The 22,400-nt window shown below is 44.3% G+C and overlaps 1 protein-coding gene across 1 annotated transcript; it reads left to right on the plus strand.

Moving 5' to 3' along the window:
* ATP6V0C (ATPase H+ transporting V0 subunit c) lies at positions 1-22,068 on the plus strand. The gene is made up of 3 exons (XM_083711159.1): positions 1-531; positions 17,930-18,113; positions 21,185-22,068. The coding sequence occupies exons 1-3, from the start codon at positions 447-449 to the stop codon at positions 21,387-21,389; spliced, it is 474 nt and encodes a 157-aa protein (XP_083567285.1). The 5' UTR covers positions 1-446; the 3' UTR covers positions 21,390-22,068.
* The last annotated feature ends 332 nt before the right edge of the window (positions 22,069-22,400 follow it).

A 22,400-nucleotide genomic window follows, 5' to 3' on the forward strand; every position in this document is an offset into this window, starting at 1 on the left:
CCAAAAGAAGGGAGGAGGAGGAGGAGGTCCCGTCTCGGCCCCACGTGACCCCCGGGCAGCCGCCATTTTGTCCTGCGGTGGCTGGGTATTTAGAGCGAACCGCGAGCGCAGTGGCGGAGCAGCAGCTGCAGGACGAGGAGGAGCGACGGAGCCGGAGAGCGCCGCTGCCAACGCTAACCAACGAGGCCCGCCGTCTTTGCAGCAGCCTCCGCCGCCTGTCAGGACGTTTGAATACCGCTTGGCGGTAGAGGACTAAGCAGCGGCGCTAGAGGACTTAAGGAGCCCCGTCACCCGCCGCCGCCTCTTGCAGCTCACAGCCGCCAGCCCTTCGCCCGGCTCAGCTTGGCGCCGACGTAGCCGTCCTCCTCCACCCCCCTTTCGCTGCTTAGTCTTATTTTTTAAAACTCTCCCTCCTCCCCCCGCCGGCTCGGTGCATTTCAGCAGCCATGTCGTCCGCAGCCACCACCGCTCCTCCCGAATATTCCTGCTTCTTCGCCGTCATGGGTGCCTCGGCTGCCATGATCTTCAGCGGTGAGGCTGTGGGGTATTTCCGACGAGGACCCACGGGTGGGGCTTGGCGGTGGGGGTTTGGTTGAGGAAGGACGTCATGTGAGGAGGCTGCTGCTGCTGTTGTGTGGCCTTGCGTAACTGGGCTGGGTGTCATCCTGATCGCGGCGGGGGGGAAGGCGCTCGGCTCAGCCAGGGTGGCTCTGCAGCAGTTGGGTGACTTGCTTCCAACCCACCCACTCGTCTCTTTTGCACATCCTGGGAGGAGATTCTGCCGCAAGCGGGGAGGGGGACAAGTGGGATCGTTATCCAGTATTGAGATGGGGGGGGGGGGAGAGGGAGCTTTGCCTTGGCCAAACCCTGAGACTCTTTCGTCTCTGGCTGCCTGTGTGTGTGTGTGTGTGTGTGTGTGTGTCTCATTTCTTCCCCACCCCCCTCCTATGCCTTGGGGGGGGGATGGGGGCTTCCATCCCATTTCTCCCAGCACCTTCCTGCTCCTGTTGTGCAATTCTCCACGAAACCGTCTTCCTTGTCCTGCCTTTGGACTTGGGAGAGGCAAGAAAGGCGTGGGCACGGGGAGGTGGCAAGTCTGGCGTTACCTCTTTCCCTCTGCCAAGGTGTTCCCCCTCTTCCCTGCCCTACTTGGAGAGGGAATAATCTAGTGTCTCCCCTCCCCCTGCTTCCCAAGGTTGGCAAAGCCCCCTGCAGAAAGCTTGTGGGGTGGTTGGGGAAAGGAAGGAATTATTGGGAGGGGGCAATAGGGGATGTGGTTCCTTGACTCCTTTCTCTGCTTGGGTATGGGAGTGCCTGCAGACATGCTGCTGATTATTGGATTTTTCTTTTTTAAAAAGCTTTCATTTAAAATTAACTGGGGTTCCCTTTGCTTACAACCTGGGAGGGGCAACATGTATTTAGTTTCAATATTTAATCTGCCGGCTCTATATTGTATCCTGGTCTTCAGTGCAAGAGACAGCAGGTGTCCTTCCTTGCTCCAGCCTGTCCCAGTTCCAGGGCTTGGCTTAAGCGGCCTGCCTCTCCTTGTCTTGCCATTCTGTGGCCGCAGGAATGTCCCTGCCCAAGTGATAGGGGAGAGAGGGCAGTGCGGGGGCGAAATCCCAGCCCAGCTGGACGTGCTCTGCCTGTCACTTCCGTTGCTTCAGTGTCTACCTTTTTCTTAATTCTCTCCCTTTTTGAAGGTTTTCAGTTCTGCCTTCTGTCGCCCTACTCTACCAGCTGGCTCATCCGGGGTATTGGCAGGAGGGGGGAGCAGAGGCAAAGAGAAAGAGAAAAGGAGACTACTGCTGTTTCGGAAAGCAGAGATGCAAAGGGGCAATGAGGGTGACGTCATAGGGGAAGAGTGTCAGCTGCTAGCGGAGCCCCTGGCTGGCCATGTGACTGCAGAGAGGGAGGGGGTTGCAGCCTCTGCTTCTTCACTACATGCCATCCAGAGTGCTAAATTAACCTAAACCTAGGTGATTCCATGCAGTCATGATTCCATGCGGTCAGTTCATCCAGGCCAGTGAGGCTGGAACATCTTCCATCTTGTACCAAGCAAGCACTCCCACAAGGCAGTCAGATGGATGTGCGGCGCTTGGATTAACTTGCTGTCTGCCGGTTGCAAAATCTGGCTTATCCTTGCTGAGATGTAGTATGCAGCTTGCTCTCCAAAGTCCTATTGGGGTTGCTCTGGAACTGAATTGTTGTGTTAGGAAAAAGACCTAGGTGAAGCTATCTCTACACAAGACTTTACTGGAGGTGTCATTTTTGAATCTGTATGTTGGCTTATCAACTGAATGCCAGCATATTAAACTGACACACCATTCTGTTTAAGCGGTGAGGGCTTGTGAAATGCAAATAACACTCTACATGGGCTACCTAAATTTTGTAAATGTTTTGGGAAGAGGAATTTCAAAGTATTGTTACTAATTGAAAAATGCAGACACACTAAACTTTACTGCTTTCCTTCAATGTGTAAGGATAATCTAGCAAGCACTGCTGCTGCTGTTATCTGTAGCCATGTAAAATATGCTTCTCGCTAAACTATTGCTGTTTAAGGTGGGGAGGTCTTTACGCTCATGTACAAATGGCATCAAACTACCAGCATGGCTCTAACTAGCCAACTATAAAATTCCTTGTGCTGTTTAGGTTGCAATTGGAAGTACGTTCCATTAGAATTGAGCATAACTTGAAAATAAGCATCCATATAAGTTAGCCTCCAGGAGAATCTCCTTCCATATAAAGCTCCACTGAGCTATTGCACACCTGAATAGTTCTAGAGCAGGCTTCCTCAAACTCGGCCCTCCAGCTGTTTTGAGACTACAATTCCGATCATCCCTGACCACTGGTCCTGCTAGCTAGGGATCATGGGAGTTGTAGGCCAAAAACATCTGAAGGGCCGAGGTTGAGGAAGCCTGTTCTAGAATATCCACTGTATTATTGCTATTAAAAAAAGATGCATAGCTCTTCCTCAAAGGAACTCTAGGCTGTTCTTTATTCTCTCCCCTTTTAACAACCCAGAGAAGTAGGTTACACTGACATAGTGACTAGCCCAAGGTTGAAGCTTTATGGTTGAATGGAGACTTGAACCAGAATCTCCCCAGTACTGGTCATTCTAACCACTACAATATTCTGGTTCTCATTAAGACAATTGCTGTTTCTTACCTAGCACACCAGTACTTTCTGACCAAGTTTAGCCACTGATTTTGTCTTCAGGAATTATTTTACTGAAATCAAATGAAATTAGCATATGGGCAAAAGGAAACTTAGCAGTTAATAAATTCCCACTGTACACGAGAAGATTGCTGAACTTAATATGGCTTCCTTAGCAACTTTGTGCAATAGGCTAATTTCTACACACTCCTCCCCCCAGGGGTGCCAACCTGAATAAAATATTGGGGAGGGGAGGTAAGCCCAGCCCTGCATAATCTATCACAGTGGCAGTGTCCATCAACCGAGGGTGGGGTGGGGGGCTTCCTCAAATACTTTATTCCTCAAATACTTTATGGTGAGGGATCTTGGCCCCTAGGAATTGGCTCCTCTGCTTCCCCCTGTCATTTAACCAGACATGCAAGCTGCATGATCAGAGTTCAAGGGCACATTCTAGCCAAGCAACATTTCCCTGCAGAATAGCTACATACAACTGCCTCTTATCTATTCTGGCAGAGCGTGGTGAACTGGATGGGTTCTGTTCCAGTGGAAACTGGTTGTGGTGGGGTTTCCAAATTGTGTTGCCAGGATCAGTGACTCTGAGAAGGCCAGTAACAACTGAAGTTGAGTTGGGAAGATGGCTTGTATACCATTTTCTTCTCAGCAGTGTGCTGTTCCTGTATAAAGCTGTCTTTTGAATGGGCCCAACAGACCAAGCTGGCCCAGAATCCTTTGAGGTAGATAACTCATCTGACATGCAGATGCTCCTAGTGATAACTAAATGTAAGAAGCATTTATAAAGGGAAAGGGGTTTGCAAATGGCTAGTCTAGTAGCCTGAATGCATGATATTTCAAAATAGTGTCCCAACTGTAGTCTCTTAAAGCAGCAATGGAAAACTTGCATTGCAAGCTCATGTTGTCAGCAGCACCCCCAGTTGAGTTGGCTATTGAGTATTGTTCCCTGCATTGGACTAGACGTGTCAACAAAGTAGCAATAAGGTGTGAACAGTTGCTTTGAGAGATTTGTTCTAGATCAGATCTGGTCGTTGGCTAAACACCTGGACGTTTTTGCCCTGCTGTGAAAAGCACTGTTGAGAAAGCCTCTGCCAGATAGATGGGTGTGTTCATATGTTGAAAAGTTGTTTGATAGAACTTGAAGATTGAATCAATTTGTCGAAAGGTATTCATGATTAAAACTGTGTTGGACAACCATACATAGTTCTTGGTGGATGCTCTGTTAAATACCCAGACACCTTAACTAACAGTCTATTAGTGAACTGCAAATGGCACTGAATGCTAATCTTCAGAGAAGCAAGAAGCTAACTTGTCAAAGGCTTCCATTCCAGAGACTTGGATATGCAGTGTCTTAAGATGAATGACTTAGTACCTGTTGGTTTGTCATTGAACACTGCCCTGGCACACCTTAAATAAGACACTATGTCTTAGTTCCTCATGAGCTGTGCAAGACCAGTCTAGTACTACTAAGTTCAGGCCTTGTTTTGTGCTAGCCAGCTTGAGACAGAAACCATGTTGTATAAACACCCATATCTTGGTCCTGTACACACTAATTTCTGATGATAGTAAACAGCTTATAAAACTCATTCTGGTCATTGCTGGCTAACCTTGTGATGGTGCTACCTTTCTCCTGCAAGTGCCATCATGACCTTCAAGCATACAACCATATTTTGTGATACTGTACTTATTTGGTGACTGATCTCTAATCACAAGGCTTGTGGGTTTTCCCTGCTTCATTGGATTATCAGATGCTTCTGAGTGATGTGATTATCTAATATTTCCATGTAACATAGTTAGACTATGGCAGAAGGAAATGGGTGACAATAATTTCCAGTGGTTACAAGTACTATATATTGATCCATGTTAACTTCCTACTTGATATAATCTTCCTTGTAATGTGCATCTATCTTTAGAAAGGTGAAACCTGGAATTGCCTGGCTAGGGAGCACATTTCTGCTCCCAATATGGCTAGCTGCATAGCTTTTTTTAAAAAAATCTCTAAATTGCTATTTAGCTGGGTGGATCATGGAGAAGGATAATGAAAGCAAAACTTAATGTATTACAAGAGCTTTCTGGACTGCTTTGAAGAGGCAGAAGCTGTTAAAATGGCTTCTTCTCTTGTAATTTCCTGACCAACAGATTTGTTTGACTAAACTTCACAGAGTGCTGTTACCAAAAGCGGATTGTTACAAAGCTTAAAAATAGCATTACAGTTAGCATGGACTAGCTTACTAAAGTTGGGTATTGCCAGATATTCGGATTGGTCATAGACTGTTAACATCTCATACAGTATTCTAGTATACCAGAAACAAACACATGAGATTGCACGCCACATCTAAATTATTTTATTATTACTTATTAGATTTATATACTGCCCTTCATCACAGGATCTCAGGGCAGTTCACAGAGTAAACATACAAGGTAAAAACACAAATAGTTAAAATGAACAACAAAATAACACCCCCCCCCCAAAAAAAAACAACAACACACCATGTAGAATATTAAGCAGCCAAAGGCCTGGTTGAAGATGACATAGGAGGGATCCGCTAGGAACTTCATATAAGCAACCATTAACACCATATGTTATAATCTAGCCATATCAAACTGCACTTTAGGAAACTTCTAGAGTTCTGCAGTAGATGAGCATGTCAGTAAAACGTAGTTTCATTTTTTCCAAAGCTGAGACAGACAAATGAACATAGATTGCTGTGATCATTGTCCTACTGTGACTGTCACTTTGTCAAGTGTTTCATTCTGCGGTTCTTCAATTAAACCATCATCCAATATTATGTTGGTCTACAAGTCTCCTTTCCACAGAAATGAGTAAAAGCTTTGTTTTCAGCCCTGGCTGACATAGTTGCATAAAAGCTAGTTCCTATTGATGATGAGATGGTGTTCTTGTCATCCCCAAAATACTGTAACCTGTAGAATATTTGCAGATCCTGATTGTAACTTGTAAAATGGGTGGAAGGTGTGAAGGCGAATGGATGTCTGACTTTGGCCTCTGGAAGCCCTACAGAATGCTGGTCTTAGCTTTCCCTAGGCTTCCGCGCAACTAAGTGGCCTACTCATAATGTTTTATTTTAAAAAATCAATGATGGTTTGTTGGTGTGAATACCAAGTAAGGTGTGCTGAACCAGTCCAAAACACATTTGCTTTTCTGATCTTGACATTAAATGTTCAGATAAGCTTTTAAGTGATAGCCTGCCCTGCCTTCCATTGGGGATCTTTGTGCCAGAGTTAAGATGGTGGAGAATCTTTTTGAAACACAGTGCATTCTTCTCCCAAACTTTGCAAACATCTGCCAATACTAACTTGGATCTTCATGATCCACAGACAAGGAACTGTCTGTTACTACCACTTGAAGTGTTAAGAGAAGCTAGAGATGTATTGTTGACAACCCCAGAAAGCCAGCCAGTTTAAGTACCTGTGATATTTCAGCTTCTAGCTTTAAAGCACTGCACATGCTTGAAGCCCTCTCCCCCACTCTCCAAAAAGAACACCATATGCTCTTTCAGGCATAGGTCCATCATTCACTCTACTTTAAGCTGCTAATCGAAGGCCTCCTTTCTTCTCTCTGTTAGTGATCTCCAAACTTGCCTAGCAAAAATGGGATCTCTTGGCTTACTGTTGCTCACAATTTGAATGAAGGTTTGCGTAATACATTTTTGCCTAAATAATAACTGATAGAGCCAAGATCTTTTTAAGCTTTTATCTGAATTCCCATGTGCAAAAAATGAACTGTTTTAACACCCAACTGGGGGTTGGAGGCAGGGAGAGAAAACAGGAAGAGTCCAAAGATGGGCAAACTCATTCTTTGAATGTTTGTGAATGGCAAGATGCTGTAAGAAACCACTGAGAAGTCAAAGTCAGGAATTAAACCTTATTTCTCGGAATGCTTTACCGCTTCTCCTTTGGAGCTTGTGGCATCGCTGTGCAGGTCTAGAATGTATCCTAGTGTTCGCATCTTCAGTCCTGCCTCCTTACCAAACCCCGACAGGTTTGGCACACACACAGGAGAGTCACCCTGAACGCAGCCAGATCCCCCTGTCCCGAGGATTTACCTCCTCGGGTTTTGAGGTTCGCAGAGCCCTAGCGTGACCTCTTTATGCCTCACAAAGTTCAGGATCTCCCCGGAGAGTTGATCCTGCACTCCTTCAAATGGCAAGAGGAAGTTGCAGAGTGCTTTACATGTTGGGTGGGGCACAAGTCATGGTGTGCTAGTACTCCACATTCTGGCAGAATTAAGATAAAATTACCTTAAATCTGTAAGTAAGTAAATTTGGGGCCATGAGGACACATCTAAGTCAAGTCTTTAGAAACAGGTTCTCAGTCCTGTAGGTAGAATAGCAGTTGACTATGGTGGGGCAAGTGGGAGAGGGAAGGAGGTTGAGTGCTATGTTAGCACATCTTTATGCTACAAAATCCTGCTCAGGTTTTTCCAACAGCAATTAAGTGTACATAGCAGGCAAATAAAACTTCAACTTTGTAATGCTAGGAAATGCCAGCTGCAAAACCCACAACAGAAGCTTTTAAGTTGATGGATGAGTTTATATGTTATGAAGTGTATGGTATGCCTACATCCTTTTTGTGTTGCTATGTCTTCATTTGTATGGAAGTGTTCTCTTTAATTTGCAGAAATGAATCTAGACTTGCTTGCTACCTTGATGGATTTCTCCCAGCATGTAGAAGTCATGCTAGAAAGCAGGGTTTCTTCCTGTAATTACAAGCTTTTTTCTAACTAAACTAGAGCAATGAAAAAAATATTAGGTTTGCTAGAAAGCTGCTATAATGTAAATCCATTTCCAAATAGCAAGAGGCTTGGCTTCTAATATAGAAACCTGTACTAGGGCTGAACTAATAAAATGTAACTGGATGATGTACTCCAGGAAAAATTAAGGAAGACTTGTATTTGTATGTTACCAACCTTCCTTAGACCTGAGCAGGCCACTTAAATATTTTCACATAGCTTGTCCATACGTCCCAGTTAAAGCCATTTCTGTCCAGTTCCTCATCTTAGAGCTCTGCAAGATTTCTGACAGTTTTTCAATCTAAGGTACCTAGCTGACCTCCCTGTTAACTCTTGGTGCAAGAAGGTTTTCCCTCATTCAGATTTGTATTGGTGTAGTCCCCCTAACTATTGTGGCAAGCATATGCTCTGCTTGAACATGAAGAAGACTATCTCCTAAATCTGTTGTCATATGGACTCTTGACCAAAGGCTGGCTTACTGTCGAATCAAGGAGAATGAAGTGACTAGATCATTTGCCTTTATCTTGTCAGCACTTTCTAGATTATGCTAATAATTCTTGATTAAAATGAAGATTCTGTTGCAGTGGGACTTTGACTTTAAGAATTACGTCACAAAACCAGTTGCTACTTTCAGAACCTCTGACTTGAGACTGCCACTGAAAACATTTAACTAAAGTATCTTCCTTCTCAAGCAAGTTAGAGGTTCTGAAAGTAGCAGTTGGTTTTGTGACTAAACTAACAAGGCTGTGTCTTAATTCTTTAATCCTTCTATAGATCACAAACTTCCTGGCATTCATGCAATATTCCACCAAAATCAATATTCCTGCATGAAAGCTGTACATGGCATTACACCATGTGCCATTAAATATATTATCAGAGCAGTGGCTACTAGAATAACTAAATTAAGCAGTTGTTTGGAAGCCTCCATTATAAAACCACAACTTCACATACTTCATCAACAAAGCTTTAGCAACCCTGTGCAGCAAAGACTGGGCAAGCATTCAAAACTATTCTCATGGTCATGGTATGCACTGTATAATTAAAATGCAAGCCTCTGACAGGAAAAGGTGGATTCTACAACCTGTGTAAGATTCACTGTGTCTACTTGCACAATTCTCTCCCCCCCCCCCCCAGTTTCAGATAAGCAAAGAGTTATTGAGGACAGTTGTTCAGCTGTTAGTGTGCCTAGCTAAATTCTGCCAGTTGTACTTCTCTTGTGACTATCATCATTTGTGTGCTTAGTAATAAAATTTCTACAGCCAATTTTTATAGCAGTGCATCTTGCAACAGGATTATCCAATGTCAGAAAAGTGGAAATTGCTTGGCCTTAGCCACCCTTTTCAAGGTTCCTTTCCTCTACAAGTTAACAAGCTGTTAACTTGGATCCTAAATGGCTCCTCTGTGTAAGGGATGGAGCAATTTTTGCCAACCTCAACTGCAGCCCCCCGGCCCAAAAAACATAAACCCTATTCCATTCATAGAAGGAAGGTTCGTATCCAAGCCAGTATTTTTAATACAGCATTGTTAAGGTACATGGACTTTAGCAGAATACCTTGAATAAGAATCCCTAATCCAAGCAAGTTATAACCTACAGCGACCTGCAGCCTCAGTTCACAACATATCTGTGTTACTATGTATTTTTCTGCTAAACAGTCTGTATGGTGTTGCCTTCTCACCATCAAAAACTAATAAACCTGGGTCCATAGAGCTATTAATCAAGACTTCTAGCTTCTCCAGCACAACTGTTCAGCAAGTATAGATCTAGAAGTCCATAAGACTAGTCATATATTTTTTACAAAACTCTTGGCTGACATTTACCTGGATGTATGGAGGATTAAGTACTTCCATTCAGGGTTCAAAATTAGTAGGGCGCCAGGCGTATATCTCCATTTGCGAGCACCTCAAGCACTGCTTCCATTGCTACTATGAGCTGCAGAATCTGGATTTATTAGAGTAATGGCTAATTTGGTGCATGCTGTGGGCAGCATTTCTGTACTTTTGATTGGGACACTGTAGCCCAGTTAACATCACAATAAATGATGGGTTGGGGCAATTGATGAAATAACAAGGCTGACTTGCTTCATCCACCATACAACAGAAGTAGGGAGGACCATAGCAGAACTTTTGAACAACATGCACCATAGGGTTTTTTTTTAAAATATCTTCTGAACCTGTTGTTGTTTGTAGCCTAATGTGATTGTAATAGTATGATCCTAACTATGTCAGTAGTGAGGGGAGAGAGACTGTGTTGGCCAGCAGGTAATGGTTGTTTCCACCCGCTTTGCCCTACCCTCCAGCCCTAGGACTCTTAAAAAGAGCTGTATCCAGAGGGAGGAGAGAGGGGAACTTTTTGCCATCGGGGTGGTTGGTTTCACCTGTGCTGCTACATCTCCAGCCCAAGGAACCTTCAGAAAGGAGTTGCTGCCATGGGCATTATATGTATACATACAGTGGTGCCTCGCAAGACGAAATTAATTCATTCCGCAAGTCTTTTCGTCTTGCGAGTTTTTCGTCTTGCGAAGCACGGTTTCCCATAGGAATGCATTGAAAATCAATCAATGCGTTCCTATGGAAACCGCCTTCAGACCAGGTTTGGGGACAGTCTGTCCCCCGACCTCTTCTGAAGGCCGACGGGGGGGGGGCGAAAGTCTTTGCTTCCCCCCCCTTCCCGGGACAGCGGAGACTTCCTGGGGCGATTTTAAAATGCCTTCGCTGCCGCCCGCCAGCATTTTAAAAACGCCGGGACAGCGGAGGACTTCTCCGCTGTCCGGGGCGATCTTAAAATGCTGGCGGGCGGCAGCGCTGCCGCCCGCCAGCATTTTAAAATCCCCCGGGAAGGCAGGCAGGGGGGACAAAGACTTTTGCCCCCCACCTGCCTTCAGAAGAGATCCAGAGGGCTCTCCAAGCTGCGGATAGCAGCCTGCTGCCCCGCGCGAGGGGCGCTCTTAAGCAGAGCGCCCCTCGCGCGGCGCAGACATTCGCAGCTTGGGGAACCCTGCAGGACTTCCCCGCAGGGCTCTCCAAGCAGCGAATGTCGGCCCCGCGCGAGGGGCGCTCTGCTTAAGAGCGCCCCTCGCGCGGGGCAGCAGGCTGCGCACCTTCCCCTCTGTTCCCGGACCTGTCCTGAAGGCTTGCGGTGGGAGGAGGGCTTTCCTCCCCACCGCCAACATTCAGAATGCTGTTCTGAATGTTGGCGGTGGGGAGGAAAAACCCTCCTCCCACCGCAAGCCCCGGGAACAGAGGAGAAGCGCTGCGCACCTTCCCCTCTGTTCCCGGACCTGTCCTGAAGGCTTGCAGTGGGAGGAGGGCTTTCCTCCCCACCGCCAACATTCAGAATGCTGTTCTGAATGTTGGCGGTGGGGAGGAAAAACCCTCCTCCCACCGCAAGCCCCGGGAACAGAGGAGAAGCCCTTCGCGCCTTGTCCTCTGTTCCCGGACCTCCCACCGCAAGCCTTAGGACAGGTCCGGGAACAGAGGAGAAGGCGCGCTGCGCTTCCCCACTGTCCCCGGAGATTTCCCTATGGCAGGGGTCTGCAACCTTTAAGACAGAAAGAGCCACTTGGACCCGTTTCCGGAGGAAAAATAAACTGGGAGCCGCAAAACTCGTCATTATAAAAATAACTTTTTTGTCATTTTTTAATTATTTCTTTCTTTGACCCCTCAGAATTACTCCTCCTCATAGAAATAAACGTTAAATTAACAATTTACCTTTGTGTGTGTGTGTGTGTGTGTTCTTCACTCCCTTCAAAACAGTGACCAGCGTACATGTCCCCTTTCAATGCAGTGACCAGCGTACATGCCCCTTACAATGTAGCGGGCGGGAAGGTGACGTCGGGACAGTGTGTGACTAATGCACGCACTGCCCCCATGCAACGTCACAGCCAGTACAGCACCCGCCACAGTGGGGAGTGTCGGGGTGCACAGTGCGCCTCCTCCCCTCACTAGTATCCGCCCCGGAGCCGCGGTAAAGGTGTAAAAGAGCCACATGCGGCTCCGGAGCCGCGGGTTGCAGACCCCTGCCCTATGGGCTTTCGTCTTGCGAAGCAAGCCCATAGGGAAATTCGTCTTGCGAAGCCGCTAAAAAATCGGAAAACCCTTTCGTCTTGCGGGTTTTTCGTTTAGCGAGGCATTCGTCTTGCGGGGCACCACTGTATTTTAATGAGCAGCATAGAGGGAAAGTTTGAGTCATGGGGTGTGGGGAGTGTGTATGTGAACCTTGCAGTGCTTAGTTTATATTTTGGCTGCTATTTGTTGATGTTAATACTGTTAATACTGTTTTATAGATTATAAATGCTGTATTGATTTGTTAATCATAGAATAGGACCTTTGCTTTAATTGTGACGATCTTTTCTTGTTGTTGTTTTGTTTCACTGATTTGTTAATTATTCCACAAGATTTATGTTGTGTTTCTGATGTTGTTGTGTTCTATCATGTTATTTGCAAGCCACCATGGAATTCATTTGAATGAAAAGTGGCATAGAAATATAATTAATCAAATCAGTCAAAACCAAATATGCCAAATGCTTACATAGCAATGAATGCAAGAGAGTCATTCTAATCCAACAAGCTGTTGCTGTAGCTCATTATCATAGGGTAGATCAACTTAAAGCAAGCTTACAGCTTCAAATTAAAAGAATGCACACTGCTTGCTTGATGACACTGGTAAGGACGGTTTCAGTATTTTTTATTCCTGTCAAATGAGCCTGCTAGAATCAAATCAAGGGTCTGTGTAGCCTAGCATCTCTCTGACAGTAGCTAATCAAATACCTCTGGGAAATAAGCTGATCACAGAACCAACACTCCCCTGTTGTGTGTCCCCAACATACCGTATTGAGGGTTAAGGCTACCTGTTTAAATGTTTGTTTGCATACCAGGATGCAAATAGCTATCACTATTATGGGATTTATTTCCCAAGCAGCAATCTCCAGTACCAATTGCTTGTAAAACAGTCAGTTTGATAATGGAAAAAGAGTATTATGTTCAAAGGGTGGGGGGGGAAATATTCTCAAACATACGTAAGTGCCTAAAGTAGCCCCCTGGATCCTTGCCAAAGTTTGTTAAAAATTTAAAACAATATTACTATTTTGAAAGATGCACAATGTATTGCTTATGTAACAGGAAACCTGCATTTTTTTCAAGCAGTATGTGCGCAAAAATACACCTGTTGGGAAGGGGAATGGCTTCACTGCACGAGTAAAGATCTTCATGTCATTTCACTGCTATTGATGCTCAATTACAGATAACTTATTTACCCACCAACCATCTGGTACTTCAACTAGCTGTTCTAATTTAATGTCCAGAAGCAAGTTTGTCCAGTGAGATGGGAAGTGTTCTTGGTGATTAAGTGGTCACAATATTCACAATTTGAGAAGCGAACAAAGGTGGTGGTTAGATGACACTTGGATAAAATTTTAAATCATCCAGTGGGTTCAGACTTCTGCCAGAGCTACCACCTGAATCCCAATAATAAATTGTAGATTTCTAAGAAATAGAGGAAAACAATAGAATGGGAAAAACCAGAGATTTGTTCAAGAAAATTGGAGATATGAAAGGAACATTTCGTACAAAGATTACCATAATAAAGTACAAAAGTGTTAAGGACCTAACGGAAGCGGAAGACATCAACAAGAGGTGGCAAGAATACTCAGAGGAATTCTACCAGAAAGATATGTATATCTCGTACACTGCAGGTAGTGTGGTTGCTGACCTTGAGCCAGCCATCCTGTAGAGTGAAGTCAAATGGGCCTTAGAAAGCACTGCTAATAACAAGGCCAGTGGAAGTGATGGTATTCCAGCTGAACTATTTAAAATTTTAAAAGATGATGCTGTTAAGTTGCTACACTCAATATGCCAGCAAGTTTGGAAAACTCAGCAGTGGCCAGAAGATTGGAGAAGATCAGTCTACATCCCAATCCCAAAGAATGCTCCAACTACCACAATATTGCACTCATTTCACACACTAGCAAAGTTATGCTTAAAATTTTACAAGGCAGGCTTAAGCAAGCAGTATGTGGACTGAGAACTCCCAGAAGTGCAAGCTGGATTTCGAAGGGGAAGAGGAACCAGAGACCAAATTGCAAACATGCGCTGGATAATGGAGAAAGCTAGAGAGTTCCAGAAAGACATCTACTTCTGCTTCATTGACTATGCAAAAGCCTTTGACTGTGTCGACCATAGCAAACTATGGCAAGTTCTTAAAGAAATAGGAGTGCTTGATCACCTCATCTGTCTACTGAGAAATTAAGAAATTAAGATTGCTGGAAGAAATATCAACAACCTCAGATATGCAGATGATACAACCTTGATGGCACAAAGTGAGGAGGAATTAAAGAACCTGTTAATGAGGGTGAAAGAGAAGAGCGCAAAATATGGTCTGAAGCTCAACAGAAAAAAACCTAAGATCATGGCCATTGGTCCCATCACCTCCTGGCAAATAGAAGGGGAAGAAATGGAGGCAGTGAGAGATTTTACTTTCTTGGGTTCCATGATCACTGCAGATGGTGACAGCAGTCATGAAATTAAAAGACGCCTGCTACTTGGGAGGAAAGCAATGACAAACCTAGACAGCATCTTAGGAAGCAGAGACATCACCTTGCCAACAAAAGTCTGTATAGTTAAAGCTATGGTTTTCCCAGTAGTGATGTATGGAAGTGAGAGCGGGACCATAAAGAAAGCTGATCGCCAAAGAATTGATGCTTTTGAATTATGGTGCTGGAGGAGACTCTTAAGAGTCCCATGGACTGCAAGATAATCAAACCTATCCATTCTGAAGGAAATCATCCTGGATTGCTCACTGGAAGGACAGATCCTGAAGCTGAGGCTCTAATACTTTGGTCACCTCATGATAAGAGAAGACTCCTTGGAAAAGACCCTGATGTTGGGAAAGATGGAGGGCACAAGGAGAAGGGGATGACAGAGGATGAGATGGTTGGTCAGTGTTCTTGAAGCTACCAGCATGAGTTTGACCAAAATGTGGGAGACAGTGGAAGACAGGAGTGCCTGGCGTGCTCTGGTCCATGGGGTCACGAAGAGTCGGACACAACTAAGCTGCTAAACAACAACTAGACAACCATCAAATTGGTTGTTTTACATATAGCATTGCAAATGTATCTAGTAGAGATTTGACTAGGTTTTGAGAGATTTAGCTATGGGACTAACATGCTTTTGCTTATTCAGTGGTACCTCAGGTTACAGACTCTGTTAACCCAGAAATAGTACCTAAGGTTAAGAACTTTGCTTCAGGATGAGAACAGAAATCGTGTTCTGGTGGCGCTGCGGCAGCGGGAGACCCCACTAGCCAAAGTGGTGCTTCAGGGCTTCAGGTTAAGAACGGACCTCCGGAACAAATTAAGCACTTAACCCGAGGTACTACTGTATTTATTACAAACTTAGTTCTGCAACTCATATTTAAAATTATATTTAAAAAGAAATCAATTTGCTTCCTTTGTTTTAAAAAATATAATCCAGCCTGTTTGCTGCTTTTGCTTGCCATAGCCTATCCACACTACCATGGGATAATGCTCAGGCTGGTGGTGGCGAAGACAACAGCCAACCTCTCAGCCTTGTCTCTCTCCAGTTGTAATAAGTCCAGTAGACAAGGCTTGAATAGATGCCTGTGGTATTGGCTCATGAATGTAACGTAGAAGGATGGGGCTATCCAGTGGTGGTTGTCCATTTCTCTTGGCTACACAAGCAGGCAAGGAATGCTAGCTAGCCTTGCCATTCAGAAAGCTGAGTGCCAAGCAGCAGAACAGGGCAGTAGTCCTGTGGCATGTTTACTGTGAGCTTGGTGCCACCATGCCTGTTTTTAGTGAGTAAAAAGAAAACTGAAACATTCCCTAGCTGATTTTCTATGCTTGTGAAAGTGTCTGAACAGACGTTCCCTAACATAAGGCGGCCACAAACACCACTGACACTTAACTGTTGCCAACACCACCTTTCAAAGGAGAGTTTTATGGTAGGGAAGAGCCAAGTGCTGCACTACCCCAGGAAAGTGTCATGTAAACATGCTGATGGCTTAATTAAGGCTTAACTTACAGCCAATAAACAAGCTGATACCTAGCAACCTTACTACAGGTTTCAGGTTTGAGAACTTTGCTCCATTATATGGTTATTTACGCAGGTGAAAACTACTTAAAAGCAAAGCATTACAATTAAGACTGGACTTTAAAATTTCTGCATTCCTGGGATGAGACTTGGGAAAAATAGCCTTACTGCAATCTGGCAGTGCAAAAACTACAACTGCCATAACATGTTACTGTCTTTATTTTAGTTCCTCCTTTCTGATTTTTTCCTTTGAAGTAGATAGTTTCTGTACATCAAAAGCACAGATGAGCTACATTAGATCAGCTTAAGGTGTTGTACTAGATTTACTAGTACATTTGTGGTACATGGCTCAGAGGCTCCATTGGTGATGCAGGATTAAATCAGCCAGCTCTAGTGATGAAGCCATTTTGGCACAGAGTAATGTAGGGTGGGACGCAGGTGGCACTGTGGTCTAAACCACTGAGCCTAGGACTTGCCGATCAGAAGGTTGGCTGTTTGAATCCCTGTGACAGAGTGAGCTCCCGTTGCTTGGTCCCAGCTCCTGCCAACCTAGCAGTTCGAAAGCATGCAGTGCAAGTAGATAAATAGGTACGGCTCTGGTGGGAAGGTAAACGGCGTTTCCATGCGCTGCTCTGGTTTCGCCAGAAGTGGCTTAGTCATGCTAGCCACATGACCCGGAAAAACTGTCTGCGGACACACGTTGGCTACCTCTGCCAGTAAAGCAAGATGAGCGCCACAACCCCAGAGTCGTTCGCGACTGGACTTAACTGTCAAGGGTCCTTTACCTTTACCTTTAATGTAATTGCAGCATCCTGGATCCATGGGCTCAGGAAGAGGGACAAAACACTACTGTAAAGTGACAATTTATCTAAAAAGTCCTGAGGCCGTTGAATGCATTGGCACCAGCATGTGTCTCAAGTGAAACTTGTCATCCTTTTATCTAGGAGGATACTGTTTAACTTTCTACCTTAAAATAGGGGCTTAGGGCTGAATGCAGGGGGCTTTGTCTTTTCTGGGGAAGGGGGTGTCAAGTGGCTTCAGACGCTCACCTGAAAATAACAGGCTGCATTGATCTAAGTTGATGGGGAATACGAAAGCTGAGGTCATGTTGTAAAACAATTAGATGCTGCTACTCATTGCTTCCAGTGGTGCATCAAGAACGTTGGTTGTCCTCATGCCTTGAGTGAAGGCATGTGTCCATCTGGGGATCATAGTTAAACCCTAGATCAGGCATAGGTAAACTCGGCCCTCCAGATGTTTTGGGACTACAACTCCCATGATCCCTAGCTAACAGGACCAGTGGTCAGGGATGATGGGAATTCTAGTCCCAAAACATCTGGAGGGCCAAGTTTGCCTATGCCTGCCCTAGATTGTAGTCAGCCAACCTGTGCGGTAGCTAAAACATATAGTCTTGTTGCTGTTTGCACAATAACTCTTGACACTATGCTTTGTCTACCATTTCTACTTCTAATCTACTGCGGGTGGCCCCTAAATTAGAAACAAATATCTTAGTCATAGTGTGTGGATAATATAGTATTGTGGTCTCTCTGAAACCTTGCTTGGCACGTTGTACAGCAAGCCTGACTTGTAACTTGTAAAGCTACATTGCTGCTCAGGGCACACAACAGTTACTGTTAAAAAGCTGCCGATGGACTACATGGTCAGAAGTTTAGAATTTTTTTAGATACTATTTGTAAAATAGTACTGTGTTCTCTCTATTGTTTGCATGGGTATGCTTTGTTACTTGACATTAGAAATCAGTTTAAAAATTGTGTTGTATGACATTCATACCCGCAGTGTGATTTTGTATTTTAGTCATATTATATTTTTGCATGTTAACCATAGTCCAAGACAATTTTACACAGTGCTGACTTCTGTTCCAATATTTTCCTTTGTTCTTTGGTATTAAAAGGGTATGGTAAGTTTGGTAAGACTCACCTCTGGCTTTTCTCTTCTTCCTTCCAGCATTGGGAGCTGCCTATGGCACAGCAAAGAGCGGCACAGGCATTGCAGCCATGTCTGTTATGCGGCCAGAGCTGATCATGAAGTCAATCATTCCTGTTGTCATGGCGGGTATTATAGCAATCTACGGCTTGGTAGTGGCAGTCCTTATTGCCAATTCCATCACAGTTGGAATTACACTGTACAAGTAAGTTTTCTTTTTGAGTCCTTTGCATTGCGAGCTGTGCTGAAATTTTTAAAAAACACTGAAATGGCCAGTTGACATGTCAGCTGCAGGTTTTTCAGTGCCTCTGTAGTACAGGGGTCGGCAAGGCTCAACCAGCCTGGGCCGCTTCACTCCCCTGGAGATCTCTCCGCGGGCTGGATCGCGTGTGTGTGCGCGATCCGACGCGGAGGAGGCGTGTGCATGCACATGTGCAAACGCTATTTCAGGAGCTTCCTGCAGCCGATAGGAAGCCCCGCCAGCACCACAGAAGTGAGTCCCTGTGCCGCGCTGTGCCAGTTTAGTGCAGCGCGCAGGGACTTGCCAAGCCTGCGGCAGGGTTCAGGGCCGGCTCGGGGGCTGGTTAAACTACCCCCGTGGGCCATATCCGGCCCCTGGACCATAGGTTGCCAACCTCTGCAGTGTAGTATGTGGGAGTACATCTGTAATAGAATCCTCTTCTCAGTTCTTTTAAGGTGCAAAAAAGCAAAAATTTATATATGCAAATGATAACCCTTATTGTTTATGTTACCATGCTTGGCTAATGATAGCGCCATTTCGAAAACTGTTTCCGTGTAATGTTTGGCAGCACTTGCATTAATATATGCTACTCATAGCTGTTCAAAACCTGTGGGATCCCATTTGCTAAAGGCCCCAGCTATTTCCAGGTATGTCCTTGTAGGGCAGTGGTGTCCAAATGGGGGACAGCACAACAGCCTAGGTTATTTTTTTTTAGGATTGAAGTTGTTGAGTTTTTTTAAGGGTTAAAGTTGTTGAGGGTTTTTTAGGATTTTACCCCAGGAAATTAATTGCCACAGGGCCCAGATTAAACCGACCGGCGGGCCAGATTAGGCACCTGAAAAGGACTTTGGACATGCATGTTGTAGGGTATACTCAACACACAGAAGCATAGCTTCAAAATCAACCCATCTTGTTCAGACTGAGTCTGGATCAACTTTGTATAAGTACAGTCAAAATTGCAAGCTCAAGGAAACACTGGGCTTAAAATGGTCTATCATTACTTAATATAGAGTCCCTCTGCTTTGAGACTTAAGCTCTAGCATTGTGATAGAAAGGTGTTCAGCCAGCTGGATTCAACTCTCAAATGCCTTCTGGTAATAACTGGGATAAAAGGTATTATTTCCAGCATGCTGCGGTGGGACGGGGGATTTTTTCTGCACATCAAGCCCTCCTGTAATAATATTGCAAACTGTTTCAATTTTAGCTTTTCATACAGAATGTTAAGGCTATTGTTGAAACAATAGTACGAGGCCCCCTCTCTTGTTCTGCAGAACTGACTGCCCATTTGAGCCAACTGGGCTGTAGTGGGTTTTGAAAGCTTGAGGGGCTTTTCTAACGAACTTGCCCCCCCCCCCAAGTCTTCAAACCAGATAAGGCAAAATACTTTAATATGTAATAACTCTGACATGTGGCGCAGTAGTGAAGCACTGAATTATTCAGTGATGCTTAATTTGAAGCATGTCTGTAAACCAATCTCTTGCTGCTACGCTAGACTTAAAGAGGCACGGATGGATCCTTGCATTATGTACCTAGAATAAGCTGAAACCCAATCTTTGTTAAACTTTCATGAGAAGTTGTAGCAAGCCTGTGACTCCTACCGGGCATATCTGCCCTGCAAGGAAATAATCAGCCATGAGTGCATTGTCTACTATAGTTTGTTTTAACTGTGGCTCATTACTAGAACAATAGAACTAAGATTAATAGGAACTGATGAGATCATGTAAGAACCTGCATGTAGTAGCTGATGGCTATCTGGATATCTAGTTAATAATCCATCCTAAGAAAGTTACTATTAATAACTTGCCAATAACAGTTATGAATGGAGAACTTTATTGCTAACAAAGCAGAGTTGTATGAATGAAACAAAAATATTTGCACTAATTTTGTTACTTATTCCGTATCCATCCATTTTGGGCTGTTTACTTTTCCTTCAGGGTTTTCCCTCTTGGTCTTTGGGCTGTCACCGTTGAAGATTTGCAGACTCAGATGCAGGCTATTCCAAGGGACTTGGTTCTCTAGCATAAGATCCAGACTTTAAAGCAAAGCTTGTGGCAACAAGATTGCTTTTGTTAGGAACTCATGAAAGTAGTGAAAAAGTAGCCACATAGCAGTCTCCAGAGTCTATACAGTGGTACCTTGGTTTAGGAACTTAATCCGTTCCAGAAGTCTGTTCTTAAAGCGAGGCGCGCTTTCCCTAATGAGGCCTCCTACCGCTGGTGCCCTGTTCTTAGACCGAGGTAAAGTTTGCAAACCAGGACACTACTTCCGGTTTTGTGGAGTTCGTAAACCGAATCCTTCGTAAACAGGACTGTTCTTAAACCGAGGTACCACTGTATAAGCTAATTGTGGGCTACTTTGCCCTTTGCTTTTCAAAGGGGCAGGAAATCGGAACTTCCTGCAATTAAAATTGGTCCGCTTGGCAACAACTGTGAATGGCTCAAAATCCCCCTTTTATAATAATATTTATTAAATTTATATCCTGCCAACAAACAGAGCAGCAAAACAATGCAATTAAAAAACAAAGGGTTGTGTCTAGCCAAGTTTGACTCGAAGAGTAGTTGCAGTGGAATTAATGGGCCTAATTTAATCATGCCCATTTTTGTTAGGTTTACTCTGAGCAGAAATTAGTTTGATACGACAGGGTGCCAATTAAAACCATTTAAAAACTCAAATCCCCACAGTTTAATAGTTAACTAATAATTAGCATGAAGGTGGTCTTTGCAGTCCTGTTAGACATGGTTACTTGAAACTGTTTAACTGTTTAACAAAGCTCTTAACTGAGCTGATTTAGAATAGGAGGAAAAAACTGCTTATCGCTGCACAGCAGCCATAACTTGGGCAGAATCTTATTAAGGCAGAATGCTTGCATAGTCTAGGAATGCTGATTTGGCCGAAAAGGCTTTCCAGGAAATTTCTGAATGGGTTTGACTTGCCATTCCTAGAAGAACAGTACTAAGCTGTCTCAATGTGATTGGAGGTGGGTTTTGTTTTGTTTTTGCTGCTAAACTTTTGTCCCCCTTGTCCTTCACCTGCAGGAGCTTCCTTCAGCTGGGCGCTGGTCTGAGCGTAGGCCTCAGCGGGCTGGCTGCCGGCTTCGCCATCGGCATTGTGGGTGACGCAGGCGTACGGGGGACGGCACAACAGCCTAGGTTATTTGTGGGCATGATCCTGATCTTGATCTTTGCTGAAGTCTTGGGTCTCTATGGCCTCATTGTTGCCCTTATCCTTTCCACAAAGTAAAATAAAAAAAATCAGAGTATGATGTGTTTAAAAAAAAGTTGAAAAAACAAACAAAACTAATCTCCAGAATGAAAATGGTCTCTCCACAATGTGTACAGTTGTCATCAGTTTGGTAGTTGATCTCTTGTAAATGCGCAATGTATGTTAGTGACTCGTCTGTCTTGTGTGTACTTCAATATTAAAGAGAATGAGCTGCCTCAAGCCCTCTAGGCAAGGCTTGGGGAAGCTCATGTGCAATTTTCCATCCATTCTGCCATTAGAGTACTTTATGTATAAATATGAACTAGAAATGGTAACTTTTTTCTCTTCACTGGATGTTTTATTTATAAGACTTGACATGTTCATACATATGGAGCAAGAGTTTTCAATTTCCCATGCTTATATATATTAATCTCATATATAGGTAGATTAATACACTGTGGGGTTAATTGTAAGTGCAGAGAAATCCTTGGATGTAATTTGAATCTCAAAAGATTGCTGTCGTGTCCTGGTATTGGAGTGTGAGACTGTTTGTGTTTATACAAATAACAGCAAAATGTCAGACACTCCTGTGTTCCCAGTAGTAAAAATAAAAATAAAAAAATCTGTATGCTCCGGCATCAAAGTTGTGCACCCAGTGTTGGGTTTCGCAGTTATACGTTTCCAGATAATAAAATTTCCTCCACTACATCATTGTAAAGAGGTGTGTCTTTGTGTGGTTTGTCTGAAATGCAGGCTTTTGAAACACTGGCTCCACCTAACCCTCTGTGTGTAAATGCAAGGACACCTTAAAAACCGCCTGGAGGGTCAATAAACTAGTCTTGATTTCCCATTGGCACCCTAGTTCCTTGTGCATATTTTTGGGGAGTATGGCTGTACTTGTTCCTGTTTGCTTTTTTGGTGCTAGGCATAATCCGCTTTGTACTATGGGTCTCTTCTCTGCACAGCAGTCGGCACATGGGCAGCAGCTTGTTCAAAGGCATGTCTGTGGCAAACACAAGCAGGACTCCACCCAATTGGACTGTGGAAAAA

Source organism: Podarcis gaigeae (assembly GCF_964106915.1).
Source record: "Podarcis gaigeae genome assembly, chromosome: 14".
NCBI lineage: Eukaryota > Metazoa > Chordata > Lepidosauria > Squamata > Lacertidae > Podarcis > Podarcis gaigeae.

What these genes read in the sequence shown, in the direction of transcription:
- ATP6V0C (XM_083711159.1), top strand. Translation starts at nt 447, where the DNA reads ATGTCGTCCGCAGCCACCACCGCTCCTCCCGAATATTCCTGCTTCTTC. An exon ending in GGCTGCCATGATCTTCAGCG is followed by an intron (nt 532 to 17,929) that starts GTGAGGCTGTGG and finishes TCTTCCTTCCAG; the next exon opens with CATTGGGAGCTGCCTATGGC. An exon ending in GTTGGAATTACACTGTACAA is followed by an intron (nt 18,114 to 21,184) that starts GTAAGTTTTCTT and finishes CTTCACCTGCAG; the next exon opens with GAGCTTCCTTCAGCTGGGCG.